The sequence below is a fragment of the Parasteatoda tepidariorum genome, chromosome 8 (assembly GCF_982258835.1).
Source record: "Parasteatoda tepidariorum strain Cologne lab strain chromosome 8, Ptep-v5.0, whole genome shotgun sequence".
Taxonomy (NCBI): Eukaryota; Metazoa; Arthropoda; class Arachnida; order Araneae; family Theridiidae; genus Parasteatoda; species Parasteatoda tepidariorum.
Genome location: NC_141762.1, coordinates 71,119,201 through 71,144,852, shown reverse-complemented (window position 1 = coordinate 71,144,852; position 25,652 = coordinate 71,119,201). Strand labels below are relative to the sequence as shown.

Below are 25,652 nucleotides of genomic sequence, written 5' to 3'. Positions count from 1 at the left end.
GTTTTTACTGCAAAATCTGTTTTTATTTTAAAATTTTAAGGGAGAAAAAAGTTTGATGTACCGGTAATTTTTACTGGAATATTTACTACAAATACACTGAACAACTGTAATTATATAAATGTATTGAATTTATCTAAAGTTTTCAGAAATAGCCAACACTGTAAGAAATTCGTGTCAAATTATGGTAAAAGAGTATTGGCATTCAGGGATCCGTTATCCGTTATGAAGTTTTACAGCATAAAAATCTCTATAAACCATGATTTTTACCGTAATATTTATTTAATTACAGTTTTTCAGTGGTATTACAGTAAATATTACTGTAAAGTTTACGGTACATGATATTTTATGTTCCATGAAACTTTACAGTAAAAAGTACTGGCATTGTGAGCGACGGTACATTTTACAGAACTTTTAGCCGTAAATTTTACAGTAATATTTACTGTAGAATCACTGTAATTAAAAAAATATTACTGAAAAAAATTACAGTATAAAATTTTATGTTGAAAATGGATTTTACGGATGATGCACCCAGAGTGCCAGTACTTTCTACTGTAATTAGATCCAATTTCTTGCATTTTACTAGTAAACTGTTTGAAAAATATTTTCCATTATTTATCTGCTTTATTATTTATTTCGATTAAACGTAGTTCTCATCATGTTCGTTTTAAACAATAAATTATTAATGTTACGAAATAGCTGTCATTGTTAAGTTTCTAAAACATTAAAATTAACCAAAATATTAGTTTATATTTTATAATTATAAAACTAAAACTTATAAAAAAGTTTTAAACCTGGTTTAAATATCAAAGTTATATAACTTTAAATAAAAAATACATAGTTACAATACATACAAGAATAAAAAATACATAGTTTAGTTCCCGTAAATTAGTTGTAAATTAATATAGTACTTGTCAACTGTTTATAAATGGTCATAAACGATAGCAGCAATTTAGCAAAAAAAAATTTCAGTTCAAAACTTTGCGTGTAAAGGCAATCAATTTTCGTTAATAATCAGAAAAAAGATACAAAAACACAATATTGTAAGAAAATAAAATAAAAATAAAAAGCAACGTTTGGAACTTAAAACATTTCCAAAATTTACATTGCATTATTATTCAGCAAATAAGCAATTTCACTACTATAAGCAAGCATAATACTATTATAAATACTTTTTGTATACATGTAAAGGAAATACTAAGTATTTGCTTCATATTTATCGAAATAATAAAATACAGAGTTTTGTTTTATTTGAAAATACAAAGTATTTTTACAGAGTCAATTGTTAAAATTTCAAGTACTATTAGATATAAATGCCAAATATTAAGTCAAAAACAATTTTAATATCCGAAAAATTTACATAAAATACTATAATTAGAACAGAAAATTTTTTAAAAAATGCTAGAATTCTTTAAAAAAAATAGACTATTTTCTTTTCTAAAGTTTGAAGCATTTACAAAGAAGAATAAGTTTCAAACAATAAAAAGTAATAAAAAAGGTGACCTTCCTCAAAAATAAATGAACCCTTTGTTTTGAGTCTTATTCTAAATTACCGTTAAATTTTATAATTCAAGAATCATGGTATTTTTCAGAATGGCAATCAAATTAAAGAAAGATGCCTTGCATATAAATTATGTAAAGAAATGGGACGAACGCGGCTCATTCACAAGAAATGAGGTTAGTAAACAAATGTGGGAAGAAATCTTCCCCGCAATAAAATCACAATGGAATTTTCGAATTATCGAATTTTACCGTCATTCACTTCGTTATAGCGCTCATTCTTTATTAGAATTTTGGGATTAACGGATAATTGGTGTTGGAAATACTCCTACATAATGTGAAATATAGGAGCCTTATTTAAGATAATGCATATTTTGGTATAGAATAAAACTTTTATTGTTCCTTAGGAAATGCGGTAAAATGAGTAAATGTATTTAACCCTAAATTTTATTATTTTTATTTGAAGCATTAAAAGAAAATTCAAACAGCGTTTCCATAAGAAGGTGATGGCTCAGGGGATAGAGCATTCGCGTACCTATGAGGTCAACCGGATTCGATTCTCAGTGATGACTCGTCGATACGAGTTCCGCATCCGGCTAGCACCACCAACAGTGCTGACGTAAAATATCCTCAATGGTAGACGGATTCAATGGAGTCTCCTTGCCGTTAGGCAAACCGTGGAAGGTTTTTGTGGTTTTCCTCACCATCTAACGCAAATGCGGGTTAGTTGCGCCAAATTTCTGCCATTGCATGATCCAGGAGTTCCCTTGTCTTCTAGACTGGGTTCATAATTACAAGGCTACGGAGTTTAAAATTAGTAGCCGTGAACCCAAAATTGGGTTGGCTGTTCAACGACGGTTATGAAATAAAATATAGACAATATTAAATACTATGTTAACCGTAATTTTGGTTAATATAGCATTTAAACTATTTATTCGATAATTTTTCTCTTCATGTGATAATGGTCGACCAGAAAATCTAGTTTTCAAAATTATAGTTCTTATTGCCACACATTTAGTAATACAAAATTGAAAACTAAAAGCTATTAAATAAATGGTTTTTATGCTATTGTCAAAGGTATAATTATAAAATTAACAAACTTTACCTCGTTTATCAAATTTTATCACACGTTACAAGAGTAAATTTTTATGTTAATTTTACCAAAATCAATACCTAAAGTCTGCTGTGAAAATTACCGCGTTTTTTTGGTGTTCCCATAGAACCAGAAATAATGTACATTTTACCATATTTGAGTAGTTTTGGCCATATTTTCTTTCTCGGGGCATTTATATAGTTTCTGTAAATTTAATTTCTTCACAAGCTTGCATAAGCATTTAGTTAAAAAATACAATTAAAAAATTTAAAGTATTAGCTCAAAACTTGCATGTTGGTTTACATGATAACAGATTTCTTTTTAATTTAGAATTATGCACAAGGGTGTTTATTTTTGCTCAATTTATGGACTAAAAGCTGGAATTAGTCGTATGGTTTCTAATTTGACTTTATGTCAAAATAGAATTGTTTGTTTATGTCATAGATCGTTTTATTCTTTTTCAGCTTTCAGACGAACGACATGTTTTCAGATTGTCAAAAGGATGTTTGATTTATTTATTTATTTTTTGTCTTTGAAGCAGGTTTTTATTGTATTGTTCCAATTTGGGCTATAAGTTATATTAGGAACCTTTTATTTAATTTATTAGTTATAAGTGCAAAAGTTATTGTATTGATGCAAAATTGCAAGATAACTAACAAATTATTTCTCTTTGTGTCGAAAGGTTAATTTTACAGAGGTGTAAATTAGTTTAAGTTATCACCAAGTTAGTTTTAACTCAGATTTTTTTAATTTTCACTTAAAGTGTAAAAAAAGACAATCGACAACTCATTTAGGAGAATACTAAAACAACTTACTTATACTTCGTTAAAATAAATGTGTTGAATTAAGAATAAATTATACTAAGGAAACACAGACTTTACGTGAAACTGCAATTTATGTTGCTTTGATCCAATTAATAATAGAAATAGAAATTCTTAGTTTTGTAGGTTTATAGGTAGAAACACTCGCCAAAAAAATTAAGGTTAATTTGAAAAAAAAAATTTACTTTTCAATTAGTTACACGAAAAAAAAGACCAATAAAAAGATTTATTATCTGAATTAATTTAATGATATTTTGGTAAAATCAATAAAAAAATTAATAAACATTCTGTTTTTACCGTAATTTTATCTGGAATTTTTGCGGTTTGACGTCGATGGTTTGTCCACAAAGAAAAGAATATGGTCAAAACTGCTAGAACATGATAAAATGTACTCTACTTTTGGCAGTATGAAAACACCAAAAAGATAGGCAGCTTTTAACAAAGCACTTTGGTAATGATTCATGCAAAATTAATAATAAAAATTTGATTTTTTAATAAGTGATAAAATTTGGCAAATGTAGTAAAATTTGGTAATTTTATTATGATATCCTGGAACATGGCATAAAAGTAATTTATTCGGTTAAATTTACTTTTCAGTTTTGTATTTTTTACTAAATGTCTGGTAATAAGAATTATAATTTAAAAAACCAGCATTTCCGTTAAACCGTTACCTTATGAATGAAAGAATTACAAAATGAATGGTTTAAATACAGTGTATTTTAGATTTATTAATCCGGAATTATAGTTTTTGTTACCAAAAATATCTTTACCATAAAGTATGGTAATTTTACCAAAATTTTTTCTCCTTGTGCTGACACACCTTATTCGTAATGAGGAGGACCTTTATTAAAATAAAATTTAAAAATAACAGACCGATAAAGTGTTTTTTAAGTAGCTTTAGTTAAATCTATAAAAAAGTTCTAGATTATTTTGTTATATATTTAATTCTCCGTTTGTTTATTTATTTTTAAAAGTATATGGGTGGAGTACTCAATAAAAATTAAAATAAATATGTCATGGAATTTTGCCTTTTTACATTGATGCGTAATAAAAAGAATATTTATTGTCTAAGTTGACTTAACGATATTTTAATCCAATGAAGAAAACACTTATGCGTTCTTGTTTTAACACGCTTATGGGTGGAGCAGCTCGCCAAAATAAATGTAAAGCAAATATGTCAGGAAATGCTAACTTTTTGACGGACAGCTAAATACTCATCCATCAGGCGGTTACAAATCGACCTAGAATCATAAAAGCTGTTCGTTCTGTCTGTTCAAATTATATAAAAGAGAATCATCTGGCTACTTTCAAGGAAACGAGAAGGAGAAAAAAATAATAATCAACTTGTAGTTTCTGTTCCACAGTCACTCAAAATGAAGGGTTAAAGATTCTCCTTTTTTATACCGTTAGGGATGATTAGATTTTCAAAAAGATGAAGAAAAAAATGCCCAATAATTAGCCCATTAGCCTAGATTGTTTTGTGCTAGGAGGGTTGTAATATTATTTTTATCTTTTCTTTTGGCTACGCCAGTTTCTTATCAATTGTGAACGTAAAATGACCAGCTTCCAGATGGTCTTAAAATCAAATTCTTTGAATGCGGTGCCATTTTTTAGATTGAAATATTATTTTTAGCGACAGTTCGAAAGGTAATTTTGATCTATTTGAAAGATTATTTTTTTGATGAAGTTATGTAAACAGTTATATTATTTATTTCCGACAATTTCATGTCTTATCTTAATTTGAAAGAGGAAAAAAAGTGTGTCAGGTTGGAAAAAAAAGGATTTTGAATGTGAGATAATTTAAATTATTTCAACGACGAACATATTTCAAATCCTAAAAATGTGTCATTGTTATGTGGGAAAAAAGGAATTTCAAGACGATGATAAATGAATTAATCTTTGCAATATTAAATGATTAAAATATGTATTAGTTAAGCAAAAAAAAGGAAAATTTTAAATGCGTAGTAAAATGCATTACTTTAGTGAAGAATATATACATTATAAATCAATGAATATATATAAGTAAAGTAAAAAAAAAGAATTTTAAAACCAAGATAATTTGAATTATTCTGGAGACGAACATATTTTTGTTCATTAAATCAGTATTACTATTTATCACGTTAAAAATTCTTATAATTTAATTTTAAATAATGTTAACTAATTAAAACATATTAGAATTAACGTTATAAGAACAAAATATATTTTATTGATATTGCATTAAACGTAATGAATTGATGTTAAATGTAATTTTATTCCATTATTAGAGAATTACGATAAGTCTTAGTTTAAAACAGGAATTGACTCATCTCGCTCACTCATTTACACAATAGCGAAAAAGTCTTTAATAAAGAAAGTAAAATGTCCAAAAATATTACACTTGTATATTTTGAATGTTAAAGCATTCTTTTGCAACATATTTTATTAAAAAAATATTATTTTCTAATTTATTATAGTTTAAATTTTTATTGTTTTTGAAATAATTACAATTTTGTTTCACATTTACAATATTTTTTTTAAAAAATTCAAGAAATAAATTCATTTAATGTGGATTACTTATTAAGAATGTTTAATAACAACAGAATAAAAGTAAAGAGATTTATCTAGACTGTTAAAAATATTGTTCATAATTAAATAGAAAAATGCTAAATTTATGACAAAGTATTTTTTCATTTAAACTTTTGAGCTGGATTTCACCCTTTTTTCTGTTTATTTCTTTATTTATATTTTACAAAATCCCTTTTTACGTTTTTTTAGCATTTCAAACATCCAAATTTTCTATATTTAATATTTTGATGTCTAACTTTTTTCTTTCTTTCAATAGTTTTTAAATTAAATAGCTAAAAAAATATTTTTAAGCTTTAACAAAAATTTTTTACTTCTTTTTATAATCGTTACTTTACTGAATTTTTAAATTTTATTTTATATATATATATATATAAATAAAAAATGAATTTTACAATATTGAAACTATAACATGGGTATAGGTATGTATATTACAACAAGAGTATTTTACGATTTTTAATACTATTTACCTTAAATAATACTGACGAAAAAAACAAATACAACACTTGAGAAAGTTATTCTTGTACCATTAAAATTCTTTTTGAAAAAAAAACATAAAAAATATAAATTTAAAAAAATTATTTTTGGTAAATAATTTAAAATGCCATAATACAAAATTTAGGTGAAAACTACTCAATAATTCTTGATACATAAATTATCGCCAATACATCTTTTATTAATTTTCGCTAAAACTAATCCAATTCACTAAAAATATGGAAATGTCTTACATAAAAATACGTTAAGAAAATTGTAAAAAAATAAACATAATGTTCAAAATATTTACAATTTTTATTAAATTTATTTATAAAAAATAACTTAGGTGACTGATTAAGCAACTGAAATAGGCATTTGCACGAAAGTACACGGAGAAAAAAAAAATCTGGTAAAATTACTACACTATATGGTAATAAAATTTCTAGTTAAAAAAAAGTAATAAAATTTTCTAAAAAGAATCATAATTTTGTTAAACAAAATATACGGTATTTAAACCATGAATTATGTAGTTTTTATGTTCAAATTGAAGCAGTTTTCCAGAAATTCTTGTTTTCAACATTATAGCTTTCATTATCATATATTTAGTTACAAATTAGAAAAATAAAAACTGAAAAGCTAATTTGACTTCATAAATGGTTTTAATGCCATGCTCTAAGGTATCATGATAAAATTCCCAAACTTTAACAGATTTACAAAATTTTGTCACTTATTATAAAACTGTTTTTTATTGTTTTATAAAAACTATTAACAAAGCGCTTCGGTAAAAATTACCGAGTTTTTTTGGTGCTTCCATAGAGCCCGATGAATTTCAATTTTTACCCTAACCTGGTAGTTTTGACCATACTTTTGTCTCAGTGTACTTTTAATACACTCCTTTATCGGTTAAAATTACTTCTTACTGCATGAAGTTCTGTTTAAAGTTAATCAAGCAAGCTTTATTCAAACTTTTCAAGTATAGTGTGGGAAGGAAAATAATAATTTTTCATCTAATGATCGTTTTTTTCCTATACTATTATAAAACATATTTATTTATGATTTTTAATTGCGACCTTAATTTGCTAATTAATTCGTGTAAGCAATATTTTAATTTACGAAAGCAGATTCAATGGCTCATACTCTTTTAATAATCGTTCTTAATGGTGAATTTAAATTTGCTCAAAAACGTACTTGCATTGAATTAACTTTAAAAAAAAAGTTTTTTTTAAAAAAAAGTTTAATTTTTAAGCCTAAAAAAACAGCTAGTTGCAATCCGAAAAATATGTTCTCATTAGTTATGACGGTAGAACAACCGAAATTTGGAGATCCTTAATATTTATTTCACATGTCGCATATTATTTCATAACTTTTAAAGGAAATAAACATTTGTGCACACAATTATTAAATCCCGTTATTCAAAAATAAATATGCGTAAAAAATGATTTATAATAATTTGTTACCATTTTTATTACTTTATTTAATAACTGTCGAAAATGTTTTAAATTGCTAGGTATACAAGATTTTATTGCTATTTAGTCTGCATAATTTTGAATGATAAATTCCAACTTTCAAACTACTATTTCTTTGCAATAGCAAAAAATGCAAAAAGGGAAATATTAAAGAGCTCAAATTCTGTCCGCTGTTCTGCCTAAACAATTAAGATAACATATTCCAGATTAGGACTACCTCCAATAATTTGAGAGTCAAAAACCCAATTCTGTCGTAAAAAAGTAGATTTTTACGAAATTTTAAAATTGGATTTAGTTATTAGATCTTAAAATTAGATTTAGTTTATTCAGAGAAAGAACATTTAGTATCGAAATTAAAAAATCCTCTGCACTAATTAATAAGCATATTTAAGGTTAAGCCTTTGAACCATTAAGAGTGTGAAAGAATTCGTATCAAAACCCGATCATTGGATCAAAAGTTATCAAGGTATACACTCTTTTTGCACACTGTATATAGGATATTTTATGTGAAATAAAACTTTCACACTTATCGTTTTTTTTATTACCATACTAAGCTTTAAGAATGACATATAAGAATAGAATATGTCTAATAATAATAATGGAAAACTAAGTAGGTTACGACGATAAATATCAGCAAACGTGATTTAGCATGCATGTACGAAGAACCTATCCTCTCTTATTAGCTTCTCACTTATCTTACTAAGCATAATCTAGTGTTCTTCCGTCCGTGAAATCAGAAGAACTGTTACCATACTTCCGTTGAAGTAAAATATAGCGAAATAGGGCATTTATATCTTTTTTTATGCACTATATGACGTAGCACTAAAATTATCACAACTATTATGAGCGTTATGTCATGAATTATTTAAACGTGTAGATTTTTTGTTTGTTTTTTGTTTAAGGCATTCGAAATGGCCGTTTTTAGACGCGAAGCAGTAACAGTTATTTTACAACTGACAATTTTACAGTTAAAATTATGTTTTAGAGAGACATAGAAATTGGCATGTAAAGATAAATTATGATATTTTTTTTTATTTTTTTTTATTTTTTAACAGTTTTATACATTTCAGTAAAATTAATTTTTCTAGAAGCAAAATTTGCTCTTAAATTCAATAAAGTTTCGAAGAGCAATTACGTAGCCATATTTTTTGTGTGTGAGTTTTTTAAATATTTTCTATTTTTTTTTAAAAACAAAAAAATTAATTAGGATAATATTTATAAATTTTCATAGAACTATTTTATATTGTTTTATCCTTATTTAATACATCTATTTTTAAAAATTTGTTGTTTCGACTAATTCTTAATGTTACGTGCTCACTGTCCGTATCAAATTACAGTGTAAAGTACCGTAAAATCCATTTTTACCGAAAATATTGTATCGTAATTTTGCTATAATATTTGTTTAATTACAGTGATTTTACGATAATTATTGTTATAAAAGTTAAGATCAGATTCTTTTATTCCGTAACATATTTAAGTAAAAGCGGATTTTATGGTAAAAGTACCGGCACCCTCCCTGAATGCCAGTACTTTTTACAGTAATTTTATTAAAAAATTTTTACAGTACATCATGATTTGTAATAATTTTTATACTATTTGTATATTTTTACTCGTAACTCGGAATTTATGTAAAATAAAATTTTTTATTTTATTTTGTGCATTTGGATGTTTCTGCAGTAATTTTGATATTAATGATAAAAGAACTTTGTATTACTCGATTGAGAGAGATAATACTTTCTGTAGATTCGAGACTATAATTTATTCACTTTGCTTGAAAATTGTTTTCGGTGTCTTAAAAATTATTAGCGTATTTCAGACAAACTTAATTGGCAAACTTTAACATTTTACCGATAGCATTTAAGCAGTATAATTCGAATTTGCATATTGTTATTGTTATTTTATTTTTTTTTCTTCTAATTTTCTGTTGCATTAATTCTTGGTAATACTAGAGAGTTTTCTAAACAATGAAATTTTTAAAAAAATTATACTCATTGTTAATATAGGGCTTACACATGCCCTACATTAACAAAATATTTGATCGAAATATTATTCTATATGTGACACTACTATATGGACCCAAAAATTGGGTGCCTGTTCAACGTTGGTTATTAAATAATATATGTGTCTTCACTTCCGGTGAACATGACGCCCCACGGTGACTGAGTGGTAGAGCTTCGCGTTCTCGTGCCACAGGTCCTTGGTTCGATTCTTAAGCCGGGGATGGTTGACTCAACCTTTCATCCCTTCAGTGAGTTGATAAAATGAGTTCCAAACATGTTTGAGAACTAAACGCTCAGTGTTCCGCGTTCGGCTGCCCATCCAACTGAAACCTGCTCTTACACCCCTGAGTCCAAGCTCAAGAAAACTGAGATGGGCACAGTTGGCCTTGGCTCACAATGAGCTGTCACGCCACTGAGTCGAGTAACTAGTAGTAGTACGTGTCTTAACATACAAGTAGGTTTATTATATTTGATCTGTTTGGAATGTTATAAATATAGTATTCCTTAATGGGTTTAACCAGTGCTACTAATTTATGAAAGCGTTTGAAGCTGCTTGACATGGACTAGATCTAGGGAGCATATGAAGTTTTTTTTCCATCCTCTTTTACAAGAAGCAAACACTCTGCTTCAGATGGTCAGAAAACGCTGCAAACTCATATTGTTACGCAACTTTTAAAATTTAAACATTCTAATTCCATGAAGGATATGGACGAAACTTTCATTCTAAAATCCGTTTTTTCTCACAAACAGACTCGAAAACTGTTTTGCTTACTTCGTTTTCCTTCTTACAACGTATCACCTTTCTCTTTCAGTTGGCGCAGGATCAGCTGGGGCCGTAATGGCCAACCGACTGTCCGAAGATCCCAATGTCAAGGTCCTGGTCATCGAGGCTGGTGGCAAGGAGAATTTGGTGACAGATATTCCACTGGCAGCCGCTATGCTTCAGCAAACACCCGTTGACTGGGCCTACCAGACCGAACCACAAGAGGCGGCATGTTTTGGTCTCATCAACAGGGTGAGTAGTTTTTTCTTTGTCGTATCTCACGCAAGCCAAGCGGAAAATGTGTATCACCGAGTTTTGTTTGTATGGATTCCTTGAGTGGAGTATTATTGTGTAATGGGTTTTGATGCTCTGTTTTAATTGAAAGCTCACAGAAACGATATCGAAAGGAGATAAACAGGCAATTGAGGTTACTCTGTCAGTAGGCTTTTATTATCTTTTAATCGCTGGAAGGCTATTTAATAACATAAGATTTAAAAAGAATATGGGAATCGAACTCATTTGAAAGTGAATTTAGGTGATTATGATCTTCGCTTTAAAGGCTAATGTAGAAATGTACTTTTTTTTTTAAAGATTCGATAATGAGGACTTTTCAAAATCTTTTTTTTATAAGCTTGTTAAGACTTTGAATGCAATTAGATAAAAGCTTCTATCGATTTCTTTATTGTCCTTAATTCGAGTATTGTTTGGAAAAGAGAAAGCAGATGCTACGAGAAACTGTAGTCTCGACTCCAACTACCGGCGAAACCAAAACTTCCAAATCCGAGACCATAATTGGTTTTTACAGTTACATATATTTTTTTAATTTTTTTTAAACAAAAATGTCTGTTAGTTCTCTCTGTGTCTAGACATTTTTCTACTTTTCCTTACGAGAAAATCACATAATTTTTTTTTCACCTTTTCCCTCCTGTTTGTCTCTGGAGTTCGTTTCATTTTTCACTTATTATTGATTCATTTGTTCATTAGTTTCATTTATATAGTTAAATTTGTTCTACTCAACACGCTACTCAATTTTAAATTAAGCGTTTTCTTAAATTTTGTGATTCATTTTACTTATTTTCTTTCATTTATTTATTTTGATTAATTTTTCATGTATTTATTTTATATAATTTTTATTTCATATATTTACTTCATTTAATTTTCAATTATTTATTTATTTTGCGCAAGGAGATTATGAACATTCAAACAGGATTTGTACTCGTATGTTATAACTATATATTTTGAAACAAGTTTACGTATTTGTTTGTCAAAATTATTTTAAAATTTTAGACATTAAGCACACGTAAAAAAATACGTCGTCTCTTTTACCTTTTTTAGCCAAGGTTCTGCAAGACGCATAAACCTACTTACAGATCCAATGATAAGTTATTTAACTATTATTAAATTTAAAATATATTCTTCCTAGAGGTTTGAAAGCTAAATAAATTTAACTTAAGCCAATATAAGTTGCCGAATAATTATTAAACTTGAAATATGACATAAATAAGGCATCAAAATAATGCTGCAATAATATAAATAAATAATATTAGAATTTTAAAAGAAACCGAAATAATTATAATTTCATTGCTCAACAGTTTTTTACAACTGTATAACTTGAAATTAAGTTCAATACACTTAATATTTGCATTTAACAAGCCAACAATTTTCGTTCACTGTATATTAATAAGTTGCTGAACTTAATTCTTACCACACATTCCTGTTGCCTCCTTCTGCAAAAGTTCATAAGGTGTGGCATCATTGATAAATACAGCCTACTATCATTTTCAACTATTCTACTATCCTACTTTCCTACTATCATTGCAGCTATTATCATTTTCAAAAATAAATCATTCCTTATTTAAATAATATTCAATTACTAAGGAAATTTGAATTACACGTATTTTGTAATTGAAAACCAATTATGGTATACATATTTCCCTTAAACTTAGGGTCCAATATATTGAACTATATTTGGTACAATTTTATCTTTTATAAAATAAGATTTTTCTGTTTAAATAATCAGTTTTTTCTGTTTGCCTGACTTTAGAAAGGGATTGCTATCTATGTTACAGTATAATTGGATTTAAGGTCATTTTTCGAAGATTTTAATTGCAATAAAAAATTACCGGAAAGGTTAAGAAATTAGATTCAAGTATACTTTTGGGCAGTTTTAAGCCATATAGATATTTTTTATTAGAGTTAACACTGTAAAAAATTTTGGTGTATAATTGACACAACGTTAAGTGCTGAGGTATATTAAAATTTTTTACAATCCATGCATTCGCATTTTTTATTTAATTTTTCACTGATATAGTTATGCGTAATTTTTTTTTTGTTTATTTATTTATTTTTATTATTAATTTATTTTATATTATTTTTTTTATTACTAATAAAAAGTATTTTTATGCACATTAGAATCAATTTATGGCTTCATTGCGAAAACAATCAATTTAAAAAACAAGCACATTTTTAGTAATAATTTCGCGCTAAATATTTTAAACAAATGATTTTTTTGTCAATTTTACATAATTTTTAACATGATAGCTGCAATTCAGTGCTTAAATTTTTTTTTTATTTACTTCAAAACCAAAAATAGTTGCAACTATTCATTAACATTTTTATGCGAAAAAATTTTTTAAAATTATCTATAAAAATATCCTTTAATCCACAGAAGATGTCAATAATTAAAACTAATCATTTTTTAGGTTAAAACGAAAGGTTTTAAATATTTTTTTCACCTTTTTGAGTTTAAAATTTTCAGGTTTTGGTTCTAAACTATGCACTTTGAAGTAAAAATTGCATTTTCTGCAAATATCATTAGCTAGAGAGAGTCTCGAGAAGTTCGGCAAAATTTGTTTGAGACAGAAATGACGAACGTAAAACTTAGTACCTTTCACCATATCATAACTGCTATAAATATATTGAATTCATTTTAAGTCATCCGATACTTTATGAATTTCAATTACTTGTTGTTTATTACATTTATAGCAAATTTCAATATACTATGAGATTTTGTTTTCATATTATGTATCTTTAACTACCGAGAATGACGCATTGGTATATTTTTATATCATGTAGTTTTCTTTCAGGAAATTTCCATCATGATGGTTGTTAATTTATTGAAGAATATTGATAAAGCTAAAATAATGCATTAATTTAAGCATCTAATATTTATAAATCTGCATATTAATAAAAAATTTCTTTTTGAAGTTCTATTTCCTAATTTCTTTGTTTTCCACGACATTCTAAAAAACCATGAATTGGATGATTCCTCTTCGAAATGTAGCCGTTCAAATTATTTGCCCAAAAACTTATCTATTAGCCTAATGAAATATAAAAAGATAATGGTCAAAAATCATCTCACATTGTTATCGGCCGTTGTCATGTGGCAGTATCAAATTTTAAATTAAGAAAACTTAGAATTCTTCGATTTTCAACAAAATAAAATTAATTTTCACCTAATTATTGAAATCATAAAATTAATTTTTAATATTTCTTTATACCTAACTTAAGCTTTTGATGCAGATGGGAGAACGACTTTTCTTTTTTTCAGACGCTTTAATTACAAGCTATATCCCTCAGACCAGTGTTTCCCAAAGTGTGGTACGCGTGTACCCCCAGGGGTACGGGAACAGTTTAGAAGGGGTACGCGTTCTTATGCGATATATATTGCAACAAATGAAAATTCATAAATATTGCTTAAAAACAAAGCTAGCCATGCAAATTTACTATTGCGTATTTTTCTGTTGACTATTTTTTGCAGAGTTAACAGTTAATAATTAGTGGTGTCAACAGCCAGCTGTGATTTTTAACTGTTGTGCAATTTTTTTATTGTAAAAAATGCATCCATTTTTTAATTAGTGGTACACAGCGTTACGAAAAATGTAGAAAGGGTACTGAAAAGTCATAAGTTTGGGAAACACTGCGTTAGACTATCGGTATCCATTAGACTTAGACTGTCGGATCTATATTTGTAGTAAAATATGATAATCCAAATTAGTAATAATATTTTTACATTCATATTGTAATATTTGTCAATTAACTGATTTTGTAAAATGAAAAAATTTCAATAATGAATAACTTTTCATCTTATATCTAAGTAATTGCAAATAAGTGCAAATTTAAAAAATTTTCTTTTGTAAAGTGAACCGGGTTTGAAGATTTAATCTTTATCGCAGAAGAAAGACACCGGTCTTTCATGCCGTATTTCATAACCATAAATTACTATAATTCTAAGTATAATACTTTACGTTTATTTTGACCTAAATTAATACAAAATTAGGAAAAACAAATGCGTTTAATAAAAAAATCCGCGTTAAAGGGTAAACGGTATTTATTTATCATTCTTTCTTAGTATTTTCCTTTGTTACTACTAGATTTTTGATATTGATTGTTATTTAAAATTTAAATAACCATTAAGAAATATATAAAAAGTTTCCACACTTAACAGGCTTTTTTATTTTCAAATTGCGAAAAGAAGCACCTTTCTAACTTAAGTAATTTCAGCCTTACGCCTCGGTAAATGATACTTTTATTGTTCTCTGTCATTATTTTTAATTGAAATTAAAAATTCACTAAAACATTTATTTAGTTGGTTTATTTTAGATCTATTGTTTTATTTTAGCTCTCTGTAAGTTCCTTAAAGATGACGTGTGTAAATGAAAACAAAAGTACATTTTAAAAAATAAATTATGATTTATTTTATTTGATTCAATTTCTCACCCTTTTTCTTTATTTTAAATTTATTTCTAAGTTGAATAAAATATATATTTAGATGAATCACATACGCCATTAATCTTATTAAAACAATGGAAGAATAGTTGTGAAAAAACGTTATTAATGTAGATTTTTGTTCTTTTCTTTGTTGATAGTAGAAATTATACGACAGAATGAAATAAACAGAAGAATAATTAACAAAAATAAGACTTATTTTTTTAAGCTTTAATCAGGTTTGATGATTTTTGCTTAATTTGACTCTCCATTGTTTCTTTAATTACAGAGAAGTCGGTGGCCGAGAGGACGAGTTTTGGGTGGTTCCAGCGTCATCAATTACATGCTGTATGTGAGAGGCAACAAGAAAGATTACGATTTGTGGGCCCTGGGAGGGGCACATGGTTGGAGCTGGAATGAAGTTTTTCCATACTTTTTGAAATCCGAAGATAATCGAGATCCTGCAATAGCTAAAAATGGTAGGTGTTCGTACAAGGAGAAAAAAATTCTGGTAAAATTACCGTACCGTATGGTAATAACATTTCTTGTATTAAAAAAAAAACATTATTCTGGTGACAAAAACGAAAATAAACGGTTTTTAAACCATTCACTTAGTAATTTTCTCAATCATATGATGACGGTTAACCGAAATTCCGGTTTTGAAAACCATAATTCTTATTACCTCACATTTAATAAAAAATACAAAACTGAAAAATAAATTTAACCGAATAAATGGCTTTGATGCCGTGCTCTAAGATTTATTATTTATTATAAAACCATTTTAACATTTATTATAAAACCATATTTCATTGTATTAATGTTACCGAAGTCATTACTGAAGAGCTTCGGTAAAAATTACCGACCCTTTTGGTGTTTCTATAGTGCCAGAAACATGATAAATTTTACCACATTCTAGTAGCTTTTGTATTTATTGTATAACTTGTGCATTTTATTGTATAATTTGTAAATGACTTAAGACGTAAGTTTAAAAACTGAAATCAAAGACAATTTGTTGCTGACAAGTGCGCCTAAAACCCATTATCACGCTATACAAAGTTAATGTATAAAACAATTATGCTAACATTTAGTTTTTTGAAATTTCCCTAAACTTCTTCCACTAAACTAATTAAATTAATACATTGATTAAAGCGAATATTTTTCAAACTTTTTTTATTAATATTTCTTAAATACTTACTCTAAGTAATAATTTTTTTACTGGTACATTTCTATTAAAAACAAAAATTTTAAACATTTCCATGCAATCATAATATGAAAATTTTAATAAAACAACTTATAGATTTTCAGCAGTCGTCCTGTTACATATAAAGATATATTGATAAATTAGTGTCAAAAACTAGATAAAATGCATTATATTTTAAATACTTTCCTTTTTAGAGAGCTTTAAATTTTTACCTGGATCAACGTATTTGTTATATCGTAATTGCTCCTGACTATACACTGTAAAAAATAACAGTAAAAAAGTATCAGCAATCAGGGTGTCGGTATTTTTTACCGATTTTTATAGAAACATGTTACGGAACAAAAAAATCTAATATTCAGTAATTTTTATTGGAATAATTACCGTAAAATCACTGAATCACTCTAATTAAAAAATATTGCACTAAAATTTGCTGCACAATAGTTTACAGCAAAAGTGGATTTTACTGAAAAATGGACTTGACTGATGATGGTCTTGACTGATGTCGGTACTTTGTACCGACACTTTGAGTGCATCATTAAGTTATTTGATCGCTTTAAGTTATTTGATCCAGAATAATTTACAGTGTATGTAGTTCTTCATTATTTGAAACTATATAAAATTTAAATAAGTCGAAAGTGTGTTTTCTGTCAAAGCTCACTGCGATATATTTATTAAGTTTATCTAGTTAAATACGTAAAATAACCTTTTCTAAATTGTGCACGTCACTCGAGTAATATAAAAGAAGTGTCTCTGTTTAAGCTTTAGCCGTTGACAATCAAACACAATCAACGCCTGAAGTCAAATATAAAAAGTGAGTAGATGTGAATGATATTACTTCTGTCACCTCAAACAAGTCATAAAAAGTTAACAGCTTATTGTTGTTCAACAATGTAACTCGTGCTTAGAACCTATAGTTACATGTCGACTTATTTCATCCATCATGTAAGATTATGTTGTTTTGGACTTAACTTAATTTTGCATCACACGTATTAGATTTTGGAGAGTATTGTTAAAAAGAGAAGCCTTTAATTCTGAACCCCAATTGATTTGTTAAACGTAATTAAAACACGAAATGCTTGTCATGATAATGATATAGAATAGTAAAAAGTTGACGTGAATCGTTCATTGTATACCTTAAATCTGTTGTATTGCACTGAAATTTTATTTATTACTATTTGGATACCAATTCTTTGCACGGAGTAGAAAAAGTTAAATAATTGATAAATTGATCAGTCAGTAAAAAGGTAATAAAAACATCGATAATTAATATTTCCCACTACACAATCAAATCTGAATTGGAAAGCCATGTGTCAACTACATTAAATCAGTTAAAATATAGTTTCCATTTCTTTTTATTATTATTTTTTGAACACTTTACGTTATTAGATTATTCAAAACATGCTTTGTTTTATTTTATAACCGTCGTTGAACACTCGACCCAATTTTGAGTTTACGACTACTAATGTCACTAATCAGTACCCCCGAGGTAGGATTTGTTATGGGAACATAGAGGACTTAGTGACTCGACAGATTTAACGTGCATCAGTCACCATTTACTACGCCGGGAATCTTCGGCCAGCGGGGATCGAACTCATAATTTCTTGGACAAGGGCCCAGTACCCTACCAACCAGACTATACCGGCTCCTCAAAACATGCTTTATCGAAGTTAAATTCATCAAAATAAAGAATCAGTATTTTATCAGTATTTTTCAGCAGTACTATATCAGTATTTTTCAGCATCGAAAATGATGTTAATCGATTATTGATTGCTGCCAACGTATGCTAGTCAATATTTTTGACAATTAAATTTTTTTTTCAAGTAAATGTCACTTAAGTAAATAATGCTTTTTTTTATTTCAGTTTCCGTTTATAAGATAAACATTCTGCAAAAACGTAATTTTAATACAAATAAACACGTGATTTCAAATAGAGTACTAAGGCTACTATACTAGGGGTCTAATTCAGGGGCTCTATGGAATACAAATTACTAATTGGAAACCAGTGAGTAACGTCACCATAACAGAATCGTGAGATTTGTCGATTCAAAAACCAATCAGGTTTGACATACACGCGTGACGTCGCTCACAGATATCCAATTAAATCTGATTTAAATCACACGATTAGGCATAATCTTCTTCTCGAGTTACATTACCTGATAGAGACACATACTCAGTTTGCTTGAAATTGACTGACATAATAAATCAAAAATAATTCATTATAGAAGAAGATGCAAAAGATTTCTTTTTTTGTAGCACAATTTCGTATTTTCCTACAGACACGTTGAAAGAAGTTGAAAAAAAGATGTACGATTAGTTTTTCTCTCCATTCTTGATTGCAACGTTACTGATGAATTGAAATAACGAATTGATTGACATCATGTTAAAAAAAAAAGGAGATATCAAAAACACGAGAAATTAAATTACATTCGTTAAGTTGATACTCATTTGGTAAAAAAGCATTTATTTGGAATTTTCGCCTAAAATACCAACAAACAAAAACTCTGAAATTTGTAGCAATATTTCTTATTTTCTATGAATATTTACTGACATTATCAGAGATAAAAATTTACAACTCAGTTTCCTCATAGCTTATACAACTGGTACTTGCAAGTGATCCTGGGTAAATCGTAGCATTTGTCAATTCAGATGTCAATTAGGTTCAACACACATGAATGACGTCACTTACTGGTATCCGATAAAATCTGATTTAGATCACATGGTTAGGCATTGCAAGTACCTAATTGAATTAAATGAACAATTGTGATTGGAATTAAGAGTGTTATAATTTTGCTATCTGCTTTTAAATATTAGTATCTCTTAAGAAAAACTATCCTTCATTTTAAATATTTAAATTAATGTATTCTGGGCTTTATTTGAATTAGTAATAAAGGGTGGTAATGAGGCTTACAAGTTTGCTGCTAAATTCAAAAACTTAATTGATTAGTATCAGATTTTTAAATGGTGAACGAAAAACAAGAAAGAAAGAATGATTATAACTAAGGCCCGGAGTTTGATGACATTTGCATTTTTTTTGCATTTTTTGCATTTTTGGACATTCTTTGTCCTTTAGAGCATTTTTTGAGATTTATAGGGCATTTTCTTTAAAATTTTGGGGCGAATTTTGCATTTTAAAGCATTTTTTAAATTTTTTTGTTAAATTTTTCTAATTTTCATTATTTTTTATAATTTTTTATTATTACACTGGCTTCCAAACAATGAAGAAAATTTCTAGGATATTAACAGGTGAAGCAACATCTTTTCAAATTGAAAAAGAATTGTCAGTAAGTGTGACCGTCCTTTTCAAGTACGCACCAATAACATCAGTAGACGTTGAAAGAAGCTTCTCCTGGTATAAAAATTTGCTTTCAGACAAGAGAAGCTCGTGTACATTTCAAAATATTAAAAAAAAAATTTAATAATCCACTGTAATTCTGATATTTAGTAATATTATGAGATGGAAGTTGTTATATTCATTTAAGTTTCTATACAAAATGAAAATGTTTTGGAGTCAATATATTTTCCTTTTTTTTTGTTATTTTAGGATATAAAACATATTTTTCAAACTTTAATGAACGTTGAACAAGTATTGCATTGCTTTATATTTTTTGAAACGACTCATAATAATTTTGAAGAGTGAAACATTGTTTTAGTTCAATATTTTTACTTCTATTTAAGTCATGTCATAAGGCATTTTTAGCGCAATTTTCACATTTTAAGGGCATTTTTTGCACTTTTAAGGGCATTTTTTGCACTTTTTAAGGGCATTAATTGAGTTTGTTTTAGGTCATCAAAATCCGGGCTCTAATTATAACTATTGAAACAAGAAAAATCACCAACTGCTTTTCACAGATCAATACTCATATTGTTGAATTTGAGTGGAATTTTTGACGAATTAAATTTAAATTACAATTTCATTAGAATAGCATTAGGCTATCAAAGCTATTTTGGCTCTGAATTTCACATTGATATGTTATAAACAAGAAACCTTATGCAATGTGCTAGTTAAATTTTCTTCGAAGAGTGTCCATTGTGTTGCCTAAATAATGACGTATGCATGGATTATTTTAGTAAATGAAGTGTATTTTCTCCACCTAGCGAAATGTGTGAAAACATTCATTTTTTCTTTTGTTTATTAATCAGGTTATCACGCGACTGGAGGTTATTTGACCGTATCTACGCCATCGTATGCTACACCCTTAGCCTTCTCTTTCGTTGAAGCCGGAGTACACCTTGGTTATCAAAACATTGATATAAATGGACCACAGCAAACAGGTAAGATCATAAAATATCTAAATTTTTCCTGCATTATCTTCAAGCGCACCTATAGTAAAAACTCGATTATCTAAATGACTTTTAAACACGCGCTCATTTATCCAAATGCCAAAAAAGACGCGCACTAAGACTTTCTGCAATATTCTTTCAAAAATACATAGGTTGTGTTACGGGATTTATCTTCTTTTTTTTTTCAATAAGTGAATGCTGATGAAAATTTAAAAATATTCTGATATTTACTTTAAATTAAATTTTATTTCAATAACATTAATATTTCTAAAATAGTAATAATTTAGAAAATATTCGCACACGAAAATTAGCAGTTTTTCTGTATTCAAAGATAACGTAACGAAACGAAAATTAATGAAAATTATTGCTTAAAGATTACTTAAAGAAAACTAACGAATATCAACAATATTTCTTAATTTAATTAATCAAATTTAATGATATATTTTTTTTCTGTTATTAAAATATTTATTTAAAATTATTAATTAGAATATTTTTAAACAGTAAAAAACTTAATGAAATTCCTAAAAATGAATTTCAGCTCCATGCTCTCGTTTTAACGCAATTTATAATATAATCAAGAAGTAAGAAGGAAAAATTATCATTGCATTAATTCAATTTTCAAATATTCTACTAAAGATATTACGTCTTTTGTTTTGCGTGAGCCTAAATTGTTTAAATTAGCTACCTACGAAGAACTCGGATATCAACTAATCCTTGACATTAACCTTAAAATATGCCTTAAAACCATTAAATTACTTCTACAATATTTTATTAGACGAGATACATATCATTACATCCCAGCTTTCAATGTACCTAAGAGTTAAGAAGAACTCGGACAACGACTTATACTTGGCATTAACCTTAAAATAAGCAGATACATTTATCATTGTATCAATTCTTTACTATTTTATTAAACGAAAAACACATATTTACATCTTTTACTTTTCATGTACCTAAGAGCTACCTACGAAGAACTCGTACAACTAATGCTTTACATTAACCTTAAAATATGCTGACACATCTATCATTGAATCAATTCTTTACTATTTTATTAAGCGAATATTTACATCTTTTGCTTTTCATGTACCTAAGAGCTACCTAAGAAGCTCTCGAACAACTAATGTTTTACATTAACCTTAAAATATGCTGACACATCTATCATTGAATCAATTCTTTACTATTTTATTAAACGGAAAACACATATTTACTTCTTTTATTTTTCATGTACCTAAGAGCTACCTAAGAAGCACTCGAACAAGAACTAATGCTTTACATTAACCTTAAAATATGCTGACACATGTATCATTGAATCAATTCTTTACTATTTTATTAAACGAAAAATACATATTTACATCTTTTTCTTTTCATGTACCTAAGAGCTACCTACGAAGAACTCGTACAACTAATGCTTTACATTAACCTTAAAATATGCTGACACATCTATCATTGAATCAATTCTTTACTATTTTATTAAGCGAAAAGCACATATTTACATCTTTTGCTTTTCATGTACCTAAGAGCTACCTAAGAAGCTCTCGAACAACTAATGTTTTACATTAACCTTAAAATATGCTGACACATCTATCATTGAATCAATTCTTCACTATTTTATTAAACGAAAAGCACATATTTACATCTTTTGCTTTTCATGTACCTAAGAGCTACCTAAGAAGTACTCGAACAAGAACTAATCCTTGAAATTAAGCTTAAAATATGCTGACACATCTATCATTGAGTCAATTCTTCACTATTTTATTAAACGAAAAACACATATTTACATCTTTTGTTTTTCATGTACCTGAACTCGGACAACAACTAACCCTTGACATTAACCTAAAATATGCTGATCTGATGCACTTGTCATAGAAAAAAAACGTTCAACACCTTCGCAGGTCAGTCATTCCAACCCAGAGTTCCCAAAACACCTGCTGTCTTAGCACAAAACTGACAAAACGGAAATTAAATCTATTTAAAATGAACCATATTGTATTGTTAGTAGAGGCTTTTTATTTTTCTCCACGCTAGTTGTCGTAATTCATCTTCAAGGCGTTTCAAATGTCACTCGCCTCCGACAGGAGGGCTACTTTTTGAATAGCTTTTGGACTTGGTCATCAACTTGCATTCTGTCCGTCATTATGTACTGCAGGTGAACTTCAGAACAGTGTTCTAAAGATTCTTAATGAAACACTTAACAATGCAACTAATGTTTTCCTTTTCTTCTTGTGATTCTTTCTCGACCTGTAAACAGTCATACAATTTTGCAAGGATTCAATCAGCGAGACTGTTTTCAATTAGAATAAATATCTTTAAAAAAAATTTTAATGTCAATTGTCAGAAACGATTAAACGTTTTCAATCAATGTTTGATAGAAAAAATAATTTATTTATTTAATATTTTTTTGTGATATAGTACATTAAACGATGGCATTTAGTTTAATTATAATCATTAAAGAAAAATCATGCGTGAAATAAATAAATAAAAAATGATTACATAACTCTGAATAACCGACGATACAATGATCAAATTTTCACATACTTAAATTTTATTTTAAAAGTTTGAAAGAACGTCTTGAATTCTAGTTTATCCTATACTAGGAATTTAATTTCAAAATCAAACACAAAGCGTACTTTTTATTGTTTATTTATTTATTATTTTTTGATGATATAGTACAGGGGTGGCCAAGCTCCTTGATAGTAGAGTCATTTTTCAAAATTTATAATTTTCTGCCAGCCGCAATTAAATACGTATTCAAAGGGTATGCAAAAAAAGGTCTTAAATTTTTTTTTTTACATAAATTATATTTATTGAGAACGTAAAAGCAAAAGTACAAAATATGTGTATTGAATTTAAATATTAAAAATTAAACATATTTATTTTACTTGATAATTCTTTAAAATTTGGTGAATAATTGGCGACAGCACTCCTCAGTAATTCTTTCAGATGCTAGTTAGTTAATACTGATCGGTTTTTAGATTTCACGAATTTTAAAGTGGAATAAAATGACTCACATAAGTGCGTTGTTCCGAATATTGAAATAATTCTACAATCAGCCTTTTTTAATTCAGGATACTTCGATTCTGGTTCAATTTCCAAAATTCAGTAATCGACGTCGACTTATATTTTAATTGTAAAGCTTGATCTTCTTGCATCTCTATTAATTCTAATTCTCCAGATGCTTTTTGTGTCATAATTATATTGGAAATAGAAAACTCACCTTGAATTGAACAACGTGGCACTTAATCTTTCATATTTGTTCTCAGTAATTTAAAGGACATTCTGAAATACATACGGAGCGATAATAACTTTTTAAAATATAATATCACAAAAATTGAAAGCGAACTCGGGTACATTTATCGAGAGCCACAAATAATCCATCAAAGAGCCGCATGTGGCTCGCGAGCAGCAGGTTGGCCACCTCTGACATAGTACGTCAAAAAATATTGCATGAAAAAATAATTAGTGATAGTGTTCATGATAGTATCATAACAACAATCATTTATGTAATCATGCATGAACAGTGAGCAGAAAAAGAGAATCTTGAATAATTTTTTATCTAATAATCGGATTTTCACCTATTACGATTTAATTTTAATGGTTTCAAATGGAGCATTTAAATCATAGCTAGTCTCATATATGAATTAAATTACGAAATCAACACAAAAATGCTCTTTCTCCTAATAAATACACTCTTTTTCAACTAATTAGAGATTACACTCCTTTGGGCATTTCATTTCATAACTGGTGTTGAATAGCCGACCACATTCTGAGCTTATGACTACCAATGTTCAATTCCGTTGCCTTTAAATTTTGAACCTAACCCCAGAAGACAAGAGAACTCCCGGATCAAGCATTGGGGCGAACTATTCTTAATGGAGAATTCTTTGAGAGAACTAACCAGGGCTAAAGAGAATAGAAGGGCTGGTTCACTCCTTTGAAGTATCTCTTGCCGCGCCGATCCTCCGACGTCACTCTAGTGACGTCACTTTGGCGCAAAGCTCGCACTTTTACTTCAAGAACGGAGCGTTTGGTCTTACTAGCTCTAACTAATATTGGATCATTTCTTTTTGCGAGATATTCTAAGACATTTGTTATTTTCTATAATGACTTTCCTCAGTTTTTGCAGTGAATTTACAAGAATTTAAAACTATTATCGAAATGCCAGTTTGCGCGATTGCAACTTGCAAAAATTCTGATATAAAAACAAAAGGAAAAAGTATAATTTTTCGCGTGTTCCCTAAAGTAAATGAACAACTATGTAAAGAATGGATTCCGAAATGACACAGTTAATATAAAACCGCAATACGTTTATTCTGTCGTAAAGAACTTTTATAAAAATTCATTATCTAAATAGAAACCGCCTCGCTACTTCATAAAGAAAGGCAGGTGAAAAGAATTAAAAAATAGATAAAGTCAAAGAAAATTAAAATGCAAGTAAAAAGTATAAATGAAATATATAGTATATAGTTGAAATTCTCCTAATTTCATAACATATTTTTTAATGTAGTTATTCTAAATATTTATGATTTTTTAAAAAAATTATATTCTCTTCAATTTAAATATCTATATATTATATCATCGTAAATTTAAATGTCTATAAACAATTGTAAAATTTCTGATGTCATTATGAACCTAAATTATTATTTTGTTTCAGTAATTAGCGTTTAAGGTTGATGTTTCCTAATGATTAAGTATGAACAAATTGCTATTAACGACATATTTTAAAATCAGGGATTCTAAATTTAACTTAACTTATCTTTATAAAAGAATATGTAGATAAAAAAAGTGTC

The 25,652-nt window shown here is 27.9% G+C and overlaps 1 protein-coding gene across 1 annotated transcript in view; it reads left to right on the top strand.

Moving 5' to 3' along the window:
• Window positions 1–25,652, top strand: part of LOC107449348 (glucose dehydrogenase [FAD, quinone]) — a 129,096-nt gene that overhangs the window by 75,366 nt on the left and 28,078 nt on the right. The window contains exons 2-4 of the mRNA XM_016064849.5: window positions 10,726–10,928; window positions 15,673–15,862; window positions 20,725–20,856. Of these exons, the coding sequence (XP_015920335.1) occupies window positions 10,726–10,928; window positions 15,673–15,862; window positions 20,725–20,856 (525 nt within the window). The remainder of the gene's footprint in view (window positions 1–10,725; window positions 10,929–15,672; window positions 15,863–20,724; window positions 20,857–25,652) is intronic.